At 41.0% G+C, this 15,235-nt stretch overlaps 1 protein-coding gene across 8 annotated transcripts in view; it reads right to left on the minus strand.

Annotated features, from left to right (window-relative positions):
* Positions 1 to 163: 163 nt before the first annotated feature.
* The window catches only part of LOC310893639 (uncharacterized protein), a 30,690-nt gene continuing 15,618 nt past the window's right edge, over positions 164 to 15,235 (minus strand). For 3 of the 8 annotated variants that reach the window (XM_083822902.1, XM_083822903.1, XM_083822901.1), the window contains exon 5: positions 8,992 to 14,478. In XM_083822902.1, coding sequence (XP_083679028.1) covers positions 12,959 to 14,478 — 1,520 coding nt within the window. In that variant the 3' untranslated portion in view covers positions 8,992 to 12,958. Of the gene's footprint in view, positions 1,897 to 8,991; positions 14,479 to 15,235 lie in introns of those variants that run through there. The other 5 variants (XR_014579175.1, XR_014579176.1, XM_083822906.1 and 2 more) reach the window with 4 other exon arrangements.

The following is a 15,235-nucleotide window of genomic DNA, read 5'->3' on the forward strand; positions in this document are numbered from 1 at the left end:
AATAAAACTGACCAACATACCCCATTGTGTAAAATGAGGTTAATGGTTTAGCTAGGATACATAAAAATCGAGGGAATACAGTGACTGTGACCTCCTCTGTTTTCCTTCTTATACCCTCAGTGTTTGCAATATTTTCTTATGTCAGATAACTCAGTCTTTGACGACTTCAGTGTTGACCTCAAGGCAGCTATGGTAAGTCAGTGTGGTTGTTCAGATTCAGAAACTAACTCAAGTCCAAAAGAAAAGCCATCTGAAAGGCATCACACATTTTTATAGTGTTTTGATCATTCAGAAGTATGAGGGGAGAAATACAACAAAATCTGTATTGTTCAAATCTTTGTACAAGGCAAACTACAAACAGGCTGTATTTCTTTCCATTTGAAAAGGAGTGTGTATGGGGGCTTAACATTAAATTACTGTTCATCTAATTCTGTACAGAAATATCTAACCAATGGTTACAGTGAATATCAGCTGATTCATATTGTGAGACACTTAAGGAAACAAAAAAGACAAAAATTTTTAAGAGCAAGGACTGACATGAAAATCTATTATGAACTAATTGCAAATCAGAAGCCCATGTAACTTGCAACAAAACAATTTGGAGCAAAGACTTGTCACAAACACAGCTGTTTAATGTATGGCACAAAAATCAAAAGACATCCTTTTCTTTGTGCTCAAAGAGCTCATTCATCTCTCTGGTCTCTGAAGAGCTCTTTAAAAGAAAAATGAGTTAACTATGAAGGCAAAGATGCCAACCGTAGATGAAGAGATTGTTGTAACTACCTCAACTACGCCTATAGTAATTTCTCTGTCATTTACCTGCCGCATTACCTACATTCAGCTGATGAGCCCATCTGTCTCCAGGCCAGCAACATCTCCATTCTAGTGAGCAGCCATTTGTCAAAACCTTCCCCAGGGTTAGAGACCTGCCTTTTTACTGCCTTTATCAGCTAACTATTATTGCCACTTTTATGACTGCTAAGCCAAGGCAGTGATAACTAAGACCTTCTCCTGCTCAGAGCTCTGCACACACAAGAAAAAAAGAGACTCTGTGGTAGTCAAACCTCCTACCAGCAGCCCTGATGGGCACGGAAACACCTCTGGGGCAATATGGACATGGGGCTGTATGGGGCTATATGAACACGATCAGCCCTCCTGGTGTTGTAGAGACAGTCAGCGCTACAGCCATCTACTGCAATGGTGTTGTTAATAGGGCTACAGTGCTACCTTGGTGATCAGTCTGGGTATTACGGTTTTGAAGTTTGGATAAGGATTGAACGACCCACCACTTGAAGCAAGGATCCAGACTTCACTGATGTAGCTTGTTCTCTGTGCTACTGAGTGCTACTGAGGTGAGCATTTTAAATTTACCAGAAATACTGCAACTCAAATACTTGGTTTGAGATAATTATGTATTAGAAGAGAGCAGATCCATGTGGATCTTTTAGATAACTGGAAAGAAAACAATGATTGCAGAAGAGACTTCATAATTTTCACTCCCTAAATTCAGATGCAGGTGACTGGGAGCCCTCAGCGCTTTGCCGTCAGCGAGACCCAGTGAACTCCCCCTGCTGCTTTCCCGGGAGGCACCGAGGTATGTAGCACATGCTGCCAATGTGGGGAACTGAAGCACACACAGGGTGGGTTGTCTTCATTGAGTTCTGTCCCAAGCAGTTTTTGTTTATCATTCATGAGATTGAGGACTATATCCACAAGATTACCCCAATCCCTAACACAGATTTAGGACTGGATGCTTGCATGGTTCAGTATGCCATGCTCTGTGCTGCACTCAAGGCAGCTCTTGGCAAAACACCTTGCAGAACAGTGAAAAACAGGGATTCAAAGAACAGTCAGGAGGCCGGACGACTCTTTCTTTAGATCTGATCTCTCAGGCACCTGAAACAAGATTACACATAAACAAGCACATCACCACAGACGTGTCTACATAAAAACTCAGAAAGACAAAATGTCCACCTACTAGCTATTTCCCAGTTCAGCCTCAGAGGGCACATCTATACTACCAAATAAAACAGAGCTCAAGAGCAAATGGTGCAGTCGGCTTTGTATTTACAGTGCTTCATGTGAGCTTTCTCTAGTGAAACTGGCTGCAGTCATGCTAGATGCACAATGGTAGAGATATGGTTGCTGACCTTGGGTATGCCCTGGATGTTGTGCACGGTACCTCTGACCCTAAGAGAGGTACCGGCTGAAAGCTGAACTACAGTCCCCCAGAACTGCATTTTTAGAGTACAAACATGGAAGGCATATACTACAGTCCCAGCCTAAGTCTCACTATTTTCAAACGTCCTGTGTCCCCAGTGACTTGTGAAAACTCAGCCCAATTCAGGAAGATCTCTGTGCTACAGCATCTCTAATTTCTAGGTGGTTTTCCAGACATTCAAACCAGGTTGGGCTCCTGGAACAAATTTGCTTTAAGTTGCAGTTAGATACAACACTGAATGTGGGCAACCTTCCAAGTAAAGCTTTACTTACCCTCAGGAATACAGCAATCAACAACAGAAATGCTACAACAGCAAAACAGCTTAACACACCCCAGCCACACCTAGAACTTAGCATTTTCTGGAGGTTGGTCAGATCCCACCTACTTCTGCTCCTGGGAGGGCCAGGCCACAGGAGACGATGCCATCACACCAACTCCTGAGCTCCAGCAAGGGGTCCCTCTCGCAGAGCCAGCCTGGCCTATTCCCTTGCTGTGTCTACGTACTCTGACCTGTTTCTGATCAAAAAATATTGTGCCCAGATTGGACAGAAACAAAACTTCAACAACATTCATACTTGGCTTGTCAATTAAATAATGCCTGAAGAGTTCACCAGCCCTTGTGACTGTAGGTGAAGTTACAAAAAGTGCATTAGCACTTTGGTGCCTTTTTGGAAATAACCATGTCAAGCCAATAGATCAAGGGTCACAGACCAGTCATTGAGCATCATACACCTTCTATATTTGCTTTATGTACATAAAATGGGAGCACTTCCAGCTCAAGTCACCCAGATCCTAACTATCAGCCACATTTAATGTACGTATGAGTATTCCCTTTACTTCTAGGACTTACGCTTCTACACCTGCACATACCAGTACCTTTTATGTAAACAAACTCTTCGTAGAGTCAAGGTCTGTATTTAGTATCTTCTTCATAACATGAAGTTCACTTGAAGGGACTTTGCTCAGGGCATATTTCATGTGAAATAACTGTCCAGCCACTGTTGGCAGGTACCAAGGATATTTCTGTTTATTTTGCCCAGTGGAAATCTTAAATCCATTTCAGAGCCTCATAATGCTGTCAGATTTATACCAGATGAGCTGTGTGGAGCAGAGCAGGTTGGCAGAGAGAGAATTTTAATCCAGTTGTGCACTTCTGTAGCTCTAAGAGCAACTAGAAATAAAACGGCTTCTGGCATAACTTCAGAAAAAGCCATAAACTGTTCTACATTATGTAGCTGCCACAGTCCCCAAGACCATATCTAAGTAAGTGGGGTTGTGAGAAAAGGCATCTTTATGACAGTTTTCACCATATTACCTTTTTAGAAACTGTGCCATGAGCTAAAATATTGTCCATTTCCTCAACTGTGTATTGCAAATCTTAAAGAACTTGTATTTCATATTATTCAAAATACTAACCCTAGTAGTAGGGCATTTGGAGTGTTAACCTCAGAGTCATAATTAAACCAGCTGAAGTACCTGATGATTGGATTATCTTTAACTTAAAGATTATGAATTTTGAAATATATTTTATAAGTAGCACACCTACAATACTGGAGGTATTTATTAAAATATATGCAGAATAGCAAACACAATGCTTTGTGTTTGGGCCTCTGGAAATCAGTTGCCAGGAAGACTGGATGAAAGCAGATCTTTTCTGTGTAGTTGACTTTTGGAGCAACTGAAAAGGTAAGGAAAGAAATGTATCCCCTTTTCTCCCAGGATATAAGTGAATTCTCGGGTGCATGTCCCCACACACAAAGCTAAAAGAAGTTTTCAAGGACAGCAGTTTTTCTGCAGTCTTGGAGCGAGGTATGGTGCAAAGATGTGCAAAACACTGAAGAGCACTGTCATTGAAACAGGTCACTTCTAGGTAGGAAAAGCAGAACTGTGGAGATCTGGTTTGAACTTATATACTTCCAGAAGTGGGAACTGAGAAAACAAAAACCTCCACTGAAAACAGCCTATGTGTGAGTGGTGCACCCAAGTCCACTCTGGATGTTACTCCAAGCTATGGAGTAGATATAACTGCTTGCTTTGTCAATCGGCAAGCACATTTTATGCTCTGGATTGGCCGTCATGCTTACTTCACCAAATGTCATTTCCATAAAACTTACTGTTCTTAGGAGCAGAATTAGAAGATGTTCATGGATAATCTTAAATTGTGCATGTGATTTTTCCACAATTTACTTTGTCATCTGGCTTTCTTCTCCATTGCTCCCTTTGAACATACTAAGTACCAAAATTCATCAGGCCTCAGCTGGGAACACATATGGCTACAGACGGGTTCTCCAAGGTCCACAGCATGCTGGCAGGATCAGGCTTGTCAAAATGTTCTCAAAGCTTGCAGCGTGGAGCACAGTGACACTTTACAGAAGGAAGCAAGCTGTTTGCTGCCTTAGGTTGAGATACACAATTGTTAGAGAGGAAAGCAGGGAAGAAAAAATATATAGCTTTTCTCCGCATTAGAAGTGTTTTTAACCTGTACTGGTACACTTAATTCTCTAGAGTTACTAAAACACAAAATATCAAAATCCAGCCTTGGCTGGAGGAGGGATTTTACATGGTTTAACCACCTTGTGCTCTTCAGAAATGCTGCTGTAATGACTCCCACTGTACCTGCAGAATGCCACCACCCTCATCTTCCAGGGGTGTAGACAGATCCAAATGGGACAAAAGGTCTCTGGTTACTTAGATGGTTCAGTCTCTCTGTGGTATGTGGTGTGTATGTGTATGTGCTGTTTTACAGGTGAGAATCGGGGAAGCCTGCAGACAACAAAACAGTTATTCAAAGTGCAGTTATACACCGAAACATGACAGCAGAAGTGGTGGTGCACATTGGAGGTGGAGCTGTGGGAACAGTGGATTTTCAGCCGCATGCTGAACGTGAAAGGAGGGTGGAAAGCAGAATGGCAGAAATCAGAGAAAAAGAACATTTCCGGCCAATACAAAACAAACACTTGCAGTTTCCCAGGCAAGAAAGCTGTCACTGCACCCCTCTAGCAATATCAAAAGGTGAGGGAAAGTTTGACCACCTCGGGACAGGGCTTCAGGAGGATGAAGCAGCAGAGGATAACAACAGCTACCTCAGCCAGGATCACAAGGCTTATGACTCTGGGGAGCCTTGCAGCACTGGGTACTATTTTTGAAAGACTGAACTGTTGCATTTGAAATGTATTATCATAGAATCATAGAATCATAGAATATCCCGAGCTGGAAGGGACCCATAAGGATCATCTAGTCCAACTCCTGGCACCGCACACGTCTACCCAAAAGTTTAGACCATGTGACTAAGTGCACAGTCCAATCACTTCTTAAATTCAGACGGGCTTGGTGCAGTGACTACTTCACTGGGGAGCCTGTTCCAGTGTGCGACCACCCTCTCGGTGAAGAACCTCTTCCTGATATGTAGCCTAAACTTCCCCTGCCTCAGCTCAACACTGTTCCCGCAGGTCCTATCACCGGTGTTTACAGAGAATAGGTCCCCTGCCCGTCCACTCCCCCCTCGTGAAGAAGTTGTAGGCTGCGATGAGGTCTCCCCTCAGCCTCCTCTTCTCCAGGCTGAACAGGCCCAGTGACCTCAGCCGCTCCTCATATGTCTTTCCCTCTAGGCCCTTCACCATCTTCATCGCCCTCCTCTGGACACTCTCCAACAGTTTAATGTCCTTTTTGTACTGTGGTGCCCAGAACTGCACACAGTACTCGAGGTGAGGCCGCACCAGCGCAGAGTAGAGCGGAGTATTATTTTTGTCTGGGATTTAAGCGTATGAAGAGAAAATATTCTTTAAGAGGTTTTAGCATGGATCAAGTCTGTGTTAAGTCACTGATACTAGTTTGAAGTAACTTTAAACAAATATAGGTATGTGTTCAGGAAAAAGTGAAGTGGAGATCATTTTCAGCCATAAAGGCATCTTAAGCAATTTGTCTTACCTACTTGGCGTAAGGCACATGTTTTTATTCTCCTCTACTAATAAAACCAACAAATGTACTTCTCCTTCAACAAACAGAATATTTTACAATATATACTAAATCTTTTACTTTTTTGACCTTCTGAGTAGAGTACGAGGCTTTTATTTGAGTTTGATGCAAAGCATCTCCAGCTCTTCACTCGACACCTGCATTTAATCTACGAAGTCTCAGAAGTCTTTTATACTCTGCAAAAAAAAAGGCTGCAATCATGCATCTCAGATGTGATTACCAGTCTAAATCACTCACCAGGTCACATTTGCTTTGAAAGCCCGTATCTATCATATGGACTCCTGAAAAAAATTTCAACTTATAATTTAAAACACTCAAGCAAGTCAGGAAAAACTAAGACAAGAACACTGTTGACATCCAACATGTACAGAGGTCCTGAAGACACTTAGTACATGTCTGCATTATTCACTGCAGTATAACAGACAAATACCTGACAGAGACTTAAATGAGCAACATTTGGTACCATCAGCAGGCAAGTGATGATAACGTGGAGCTCAGAAAAGGCTCATTTATCTAATGAGAAGTAGTTCCCAATATAAACATACTTAAAAGGTAATGATGAGTTTTGCATGCCAAAACCCACAAATATATCCAGAGGTTTCACAATATAAGTTGTCGTGTAATTACTCAATTACACAACTTAATGTTCCAGCTCAGCAAAATACCTAAGCATATTTAGCATACTCTAATGTTTCTGAGGTTTACAGAAGTTTGTGGATGGGAAGTGGTTTAATGAAAAGAGACAGAAATGAAGCCAAATGTGATAGAATTTGTTTTCAGTTGAACACATTTGCAATTACAAATGGTTGAAAGAAACAAGATTTTCTTTCAGAAGGTTCTGAACAAATACAGTTTAAAGCCTTCTGCGTTAACTTAAACATTAGAGTTTGCTTCTTCCTTCTCCCACTTTTCTCACCTTCTATCTCCATTTTCCCTACCTTCACTTTCTAATTTTCCTTTCTATCTTCTACTTTTCCAGTGGAAGGATGGCAAAGGGGAAAGTTGGAGAAATTGAAGAAGATGTAGAAACTTTTGAAAATTCTTTTTCCACAGTTGCTCTATTAAAGAAAATTATATTTAACCCAAGGAGATATATATATATATAAACATGAAAGGCTTTTACTTCAAGCTTTTGCTAAAACCAAGCATTAGCACCTGTTTAGTGAGGAAATTACATCCAGCCTTTTAAGGCTACTTTCAAGAGACGCCATTTAACAAGACTGCAGTAGGCTGTCTGGGAGAATGCTTACTTTTTCTTCTAAAGAGCCCACAAACAAAAGATGCAATCCTGCAGGTCACAACATGACTGCAGAGCTCCAAGGAAGGACTGAAGAAAGCTACACATACTGCAGCTGGCCAAGAAACTGTTTTGGCAATAACTATTCAATTATTTAATGCAAACAAGAGATTCTTTAATCCCTCTTTTGTGGCCATTCTGCTTTCATGCAACAAGAGCTAGGCTGTGAATCACATCTATAGATGTATAGATACAGAGATCATAGAATCATAGAATGGTTTGGGTTGGAAGGGACCTGAAAGCCCATCCAGTTCCAACCCCCCTGCCATGGGCAGGGACACCTCCCACCAGACCAGGTTGCCCAAAGCCCCATCCAGCCTGGCCTTGAACACCTCCAGGGATGGGGCATCCACAGCTTCTCTGGGCAGCCTGTGCCAGTGTTTCACCACCCTCTGAGTGAAGAATTTATTCCTGATGTCTAATCTAAATCTCCCTTCTTTTAGTTTAAAACCATTCCCCCTTGTCCTATCATCACACGCACTGCCAAAGAGTCCCTCCCCAGCTTTCCTGTAGACCCCCTTTAGGTACTGGCAGCCGCTGTAAGGTCTCCTTGGGGCCTTCTTTTCTCCAGGCTGAACAACCCCAACTCTCTCAGCCTGTGTTTGTAGGAGAGGTGCTCCAGCCCTCTGATCATCCTTGTGGCCCTCCTCTGGACCTGCTCTAATACATCCATGTCCTTCTGGTGCTGGGGGCCCCAGAGCTGAACGCAGCACTCCAGGTGGGGTCTCACGAGAGCAGAGCAGAGGGGCAGAATCCCCTCCCTCACCCTGCTGGCCACGCTGCATTTGATGCAGCCCAGGATCTGGTTGGCTTCCTGGGCTGCAAGCGCACATTACCGGCTTGTGACGAGCTTCTCGTCAACCAACACCCCCAGGACCTTCTCCTCAGGGCTGCTCTCAATCCATTCTAAGCCCAGCTTGAATTTGTGCTTGGGGTTGCCCCAGCCCAGGTGCAGGACCTTGCGCTTGGCCTTGTCGAACCTCATGAGGTTCGCACAGGCCCACATCTCAGCCTGCCCAGGTCCCTCTGGATGCCATCCCTTCCCTCCTGCATGTCAAGTACACCACACAGCTTGGTGTCAGCAGCAAACTTGCTGTGGGTGCACCCAATCTTATTGATCAGAATAACTCCACACAATGCTGTTAAATTGCCCATAAACGACAGAGAGCCTATGAAGTACCAAGGCGGTACACAATTCTCCTTTAAAATACTGTATTCTCACGTCTCATCTCTGCATTGCTAAGGGTGGTTGTGATGGACCAAGATGAGCTGTACTGCTTTTCTGATACAAGTATTTATTGGTGTAGTACCATCAAATGCAATTTTCGTCTTCTCAGATCTATAGTGACAACAATGGGAACAGAAAAAAGGTAGAGTGGATGATCTCTAGAAATGTGCATTATTGCTGTTCTTGTTTAAAGTCACTTCAGCAAACTAACTCAGATAACATGAAATCCTGTCTTCCACGAGTCAGTAGTAAAAACTGCAATGGCACCAATGACGCCTTATTGTTTTATTTATTTCAGTAAAGTTCTCTTAAAACATATTACAATATAATATTAACAGAGGTAAGTGACTAAACAGTATTTTTAACACAAGGTAATATTTCAAAATAGGAAATTTCATAAAAAAGCACCACTTGAAACTAGTGTAGTTTTCACAGTGTACTGCAGAGACCACAGAACAAAGGAATCATCCAAAATATTAAATTAAAATAGACTTGACATATTCTGCCCAGTTTTGACTTGAGTATAAAAAAAAGTATAAAAATGTATAGGAAATGAGAAATATTCAGGTAAAATCTTTGAATTTGCAAAATGTTTCATAATACAAAATGATTCATTTTTTTTATAAACCAGATCCTTTCTCCTCTCACAATGGCAGGACTTTTCAACCTAAATTATTTTCCTCCTGTAATGGTCAAGTTTTTCATAACCACCTGTTGCTGCAGGTATCTGCATCACATAAGTGAAATAACCACTTGACTTTCTAGATGTATTAATTCCTTCTGTATGACTGGATTTTGCTAGCCTCATACTTACTCTACAAGACCTTACTTTATAAGTAACCCCATTAGAAACACTGTCTGTAAGCGAGGGCTGGGAAGACTATCTCCAGGTTTTTTAAGCATAATCATAAACATGGCATCAAAAGATGAAACAAAAAGTTTTAAAATGAATTCTGTACTTCACAGCATTATAATGTGCTACTAAAAGAAAAATGATATGAAAACTTGAATAAAAAAGTTCAAAGCTGTAAATATAATTAATAGGATATACCTGTCAAGAATAAAGCATGCAATTAATTACAGCAAATGGGGTAAGTGCCATAAAATGAGCATTCACTGTAAATTGTCTGATTCCTTTTGAACTTTATCTTACTCAGGATTGTAGTACACCACTTAACGTTGCATGGTATGAGGTAATATATATCATTTTCATAGAGACAAAGGCTATACTATGCTGTTAGTTAGACTACCATAAATCAACACTGATTCAAGCACACTTGCTCCAAATTCATGTTACTGTAATCAAGGTCAGCAAGTGGCTCTGGATTCAGGCTTCTTTTTTTCAAGGGAGAAATGAAAATTAGGATCAAATAAACAGCCTTTTCTTGCTTGAAATAAGGCTAAGCTTGCTGTAAATTGCAATTAATACTATGTACCGTATCACAAATGACAATAACAAAACTGTATTAAATGCACTACCATTACCAGATGGGTCCAAAATACTGTTTGTCTGCCCTTGTGTATCTAAAAATCTACTCTTTAAGGGCAGTTATGAACACTCCCCCAAGAATCCTCAGAAAAGATTTACTGCGTTTAAGAATCCATACTCTGAACTCTCTCTTAGCTGTAATAATGCTCACTTGTACTTCCCCGGTAGTTTCTGCATCCTTTAATAATGGTGAATTTAAATGCAAGTACCACCAATGTGTGCATAATACAGGAATTGAGCATCAGTCTCTTCCTTATTCAAGCAATTCCACTAGCCATACAAATCAAGCATATACATACAAATCATGCCATTAGATTTGTTATATGCTATATACAGGCAAATGCTTATTATATTCAAGTAACATCTGCACTTTGCTGAAGATGTATTAGATTACGTCTAGCATCAGATTCTGATTATCTGCTACACAGGTTTAAATCGAGAATGACTCAAGTTTTTATTATATTGGGGGCTGACAGCCTTTGAAACAACTGCATATGGCAAAGCAGCAAAGAAAAATAAGGGGTTACATCTGTGAGAAAGTGACTTTCTTAACTTTTTCTAAAACAAAAGTATAAGCATATCATTTCAAGCCTTCTCTAACATTGTATTCTGATGGAGTTTTATCTTAGAAATACCTTGTCCTGCCCTCTGCAGAGCTCCTCTTACAGAACATGCATCCCTTATACAGCAACGAGCTGCCTTCTGAGAGGAAGAAGCACTTTGACCCACTCCTCACAAAATCACCTCTTTGTAGGGTTGGGTTTGTTAGAGAAGATATGATGGCTTTGATACCTCCTAGGAATGATTTGATTAGTTTGCCTTATTAAGCAGTCAGGCAGATCAGAAAACTACAACCCCTATGGTATTTAATCTTTGTTGAGTCTCACTAGACTCCCAGGGTAAAGAAATCAGAAAAACTGTTCTGTTCTTTGGTAAGGCAGCCCTTCAAGCACTCTAATCTCAGACGTCTTCTTTTATCACTATAAAATATAATCTGTAACAATACCAGTATTTTGCAAATGTTGAACATTTTCAGTATTAGCTTTAATCCGTCCTTCCCTTATGTCCCTGAAAGAATGAATGACAAAGGCACGAAGCCCTCTGTCACAGACTTCAGTGACACCAGGACTGAACTTACTACAGTTTGCACAGTTATGCTGGCCTCAACACAGCATCCAGTGAGGTATCTTGTGATGGGCTGCTTGGACCTTACTGCTGAAAGCAAGGAAAACCAGTGTTCTCCATTCGGAGCAGGAGAACAATCTGTCCAAAGCCTGCACATCTTTGAATATAAACCTGAAGAAAAAGGATGTGGGAAAGGTAACCACAGGTGGTAATGACAGAATTAGAAAATCACCAGGAAAAATGGAACCAGCAGATAGAAGTCTAGCATTAAGGTTCTTGCTTTTACAGAAAATTCTAACAAACTCTAGAATAGGTGAAGCGCACAGGAAAGAGCATGTATTTAGATATACATGCTCAGGCAGACACCTACAATAAAGCTGTATCATGCACAGTAGTCTTGCTCTCAAGAAGGTTGATGTAAGGCAGCCTGTGAGGGCCCCATTTAATGTCCCTCTCCCATAGTTACGTGTGTGACAAACACCCACTCTTTAGTAGGAATGGTGAGGGATGTCTGGAAAGAGTCAAGCCAGATGCCAGAGCATGCTATTTGCTCCTAACAAAAGAGATAAGAATGGAGAGTGAAGCAGTATTGATGGAGAAAGGAGAAAATGAGAGGAAATGCTCTTCACCGATCAGATAGAGCAGTTTGATGGAAGAGTTGGTAGAAGACAAAAATCAGTGTCATTGAATACATTGTTTCTTTTTAGAATTAACTGAGTGATTTAATCCCCCAAAAAACTTTTAAAAATAAGCATTCAGCAAAATAAATATGCTTGTGAATGGTGTTCCTTTTTGGTCAGGAAAATATCTTGTCATTTGTAATAAACGGAATAAATATTTGTTTCATTCAAAAAGTTTAATTTCTAAGACATTCTTTTCATACTCCATTCCTTCTTATCATGCAACCTTTCACTGGCAAAAAAAAAAAAAAAAAAAAAAAAGGAAAAAGCCTTCCCAAATTACTTAAAAGCAGACAATTTCCAAATTAAAGTAGAATGACCATTAGTTCCAATGATTTTGTTGAGCACAATTATTATATTTTGTAAAAACAATGTTCTATTTTTGACCTAGCTCCACTTCAAGAATACTGTGCATGTATACTTGAATTTTACCATATTATCACTTCTAGCCTGTGGCATGTTTGAGGCACTTATAGAAAGCACAACATTTTATAAGATGTAGACAAATTAGCATCAAAGTGCATTTAGTCTTCTTGTTAGCCTGCTGCAGTGAAGAAAGTGAAAGCAGGTTTTCATTACTTGGCTGTGCTGCTTTCAGTGCCAGCACTAAAAGGTATGTATTTATCCTCACTGCAATTTTTGTGGTCCAGAAATAACTGTTTTTAAAAGACAGTTTTTTTAAAAATAAGTTTGAGCTGAATTCGTGGTTCCCCTGCCTGAAGATGGTAACAGAAGTAATGTCTTGGAACAATGACAGCTCTTTTCTTTAAATACTGATCATTTAATTAAGATTACCTTTAAATATTCCTAAAATTGAGAGCATTTTAGCAGGATGGTATGTTCATGTCAACACACAGTAAGGTGTCAAATACAGACATTGAATCAGAGCAGAATCCAAATCCAATTTAAACCCCAGTCCTGTGCTAACACCACTGTACAGAAATTAAGATGAAATCCATAAAATAGATATACTGGTTCCATGTTCATGAGTGATCTGATTGATCCTTCCACGCACACAGTCAAGAGAAACTGATATCAGCGTTCCGTTATGTACATCAAAAGATGCACGGAGGGACACACTGGTCCATATGCTTCCCTCTGGCATCTGACCTCCAATCTGCTGAGCAATTGCTGTGGGTTGCATGTGATCCATGGTCAACCGGTTGAGAGTCACTTTAAGCATGTTGCATGAATGGATTAGCTTTAAGTTAAATGCAAGGCTGGCAACTCCCTTTTCAGTAAAAACGAAGTACTTCTGAGCAAGCTGTCCAGAAGAAACCAGCTGTATCTGTTTCTCACTGGATGAGATCTGGGTGAAATCCAGTAATTTGTTTCTCACAGCTCCAGTAGGCAGAGCAGTAACAGAAACTGTGGCTGATATGGCACTAGAAACTGCTGAAGGTATCCAGATGAGGCTAAAAATACTAACTCCAGAACTATCTCCAAAATACCGGACATTACATTGTGCAGGAGAAAGTATCTCAAAGCTAATCAGATCTCCAGCAGCAACTTTTGTGGCCCCAGAAGCAGATATTGACGTGTCTCTGTAGTTTACCCCAGATTTAAATACATTCATTAATTCTCTGTTGGTGCCATTCCTGTTTATATAAGAAATTAAAGAGAAACCCTCCCGGACACACGTATGACCCATGGAATACAATGCTTGGTGGAACACAAATTTGACAACACCGGTTTCAGTGAACTTTATAGCTCTGCCATCGTGAGATAAACTTAGCATGTAAGGGTCGGAAACAGAAATTATTTTAAAGGTAGGTCGATAGTTGGTTTGGTAATGCATTGCTGTTGACATCTGTGCACTAATTGCCACAGCACCCGTGTCATGAGACAACCAAAACAAACTTAGTGGTGTGTTAAGATCATAAATATGTAAGTCTTTGCTTTGATTGCAGAACTGATTTGGGCTCCTTAAAAACACAGAAAGAGTTTGGCTGGGTTCCACTTCAGCAGCACTGCTTAAACTAGTGCTCTGGAAATATTTTCCTTCTGGTTGTTCAATGCGAACACCACTCAGTTCGTAGCCTTCCTCGCTGCCATTTAGCTTTAAAGAAAGTTGCAAAAAATTCCTGCAGTTGTGTTTTACTGCAAAATTTAGGTCAGTCCACAACAGACCATGCTGCCTGAATACCAGGCTGGTATCTTCAATGGACAGGATTTCACGGTGAAGCTTTTCCCTTATCTTCAAGTTCAAGCCAGAGTAGACCTGAGAGATGCCAGACTTTACAGATGGTAAAATGATGTTTGCAGCCCAAGACTCTGAGAGCTTGTTTTCACTGGTTGCTGAACAAACTGTATCACTGACAGTGGAGCAAGGCATGGCCACCATTCCATCTTCACATTTCAAACATGCCTGGCATTCCTGCATTTCCTTATTAAAGAAATACTCCTCGCCACACAATCCCAAAGCGGCATCTTTCTCAGCAATTCCGAGGCATCGGAAGCCACCTGTTCACAGGAAATGGGCAATTTTTATCATTAGACCTTTAAAACACTAAATATAAGAACTCTACAGCTCCACATATCAAGTAACTTTGATAACACATCTAATCATAAGAGAGAAAACAGAAGACAACCATGATGAAAATGAAGATAACCAGGAAGAAATTCTTTACTATGAGGATGGTGAGGCACTGGCACAGGTTGTCCAGAGAAGCTGTGGATGCCCCATCCCTGGAAGTGTTCAAGGCCAGGCTGGATGGGGCTTTGGGCAACCTGGTCTAGCAGCAGGTGTCCCTGCCCATGGCAGGGGGGTTGGAACTGGATGGGCTTTAAGGTTCCTTCCAACCCAAACCATTCTGTGATTCTACGTTAGATCAGTTTGCACTACTAAAGGATCCTTGCTAGCAAACAGAGGAAACACTAGAGGTAACTCACCTTGTCCAAGCTGAATCCACTGGTTTAGAGTGGAAGGAGCATGGACAGAGACGGGGCTGCATAGGAGCAATTCTAACCAAAACCTCTAATGGGTCAGATACAATGACATTGCTCCAAAGACACTCTTTTTCTTAAGTAAAAGGCATAGTGCATTAAGCAGACAAAATACTTTCAACAATGCAGAGTTCCTCTATACAAGAAATGCCCACTGTCTGCCCAGTAATGTTTTGGGGCAGCGCTGCTGTAGCTGTGATTTCTAAAGCAGTGCTTTTCAACCTGAGAAACGTGGACCCCAGGCATTCTGTGTACTGTTTTTAAAGAACCTGCA

The sequence above is a fragment of the Anser anser genome (assembly GCF_964211835.1).
Source record: "Anser anser genome assembly, chromosome: 2".
NCBI lineage: Eukaryota > Metazoa > Chordata > Aves > Anseriformes > Anatidae > Anser > Anser anser.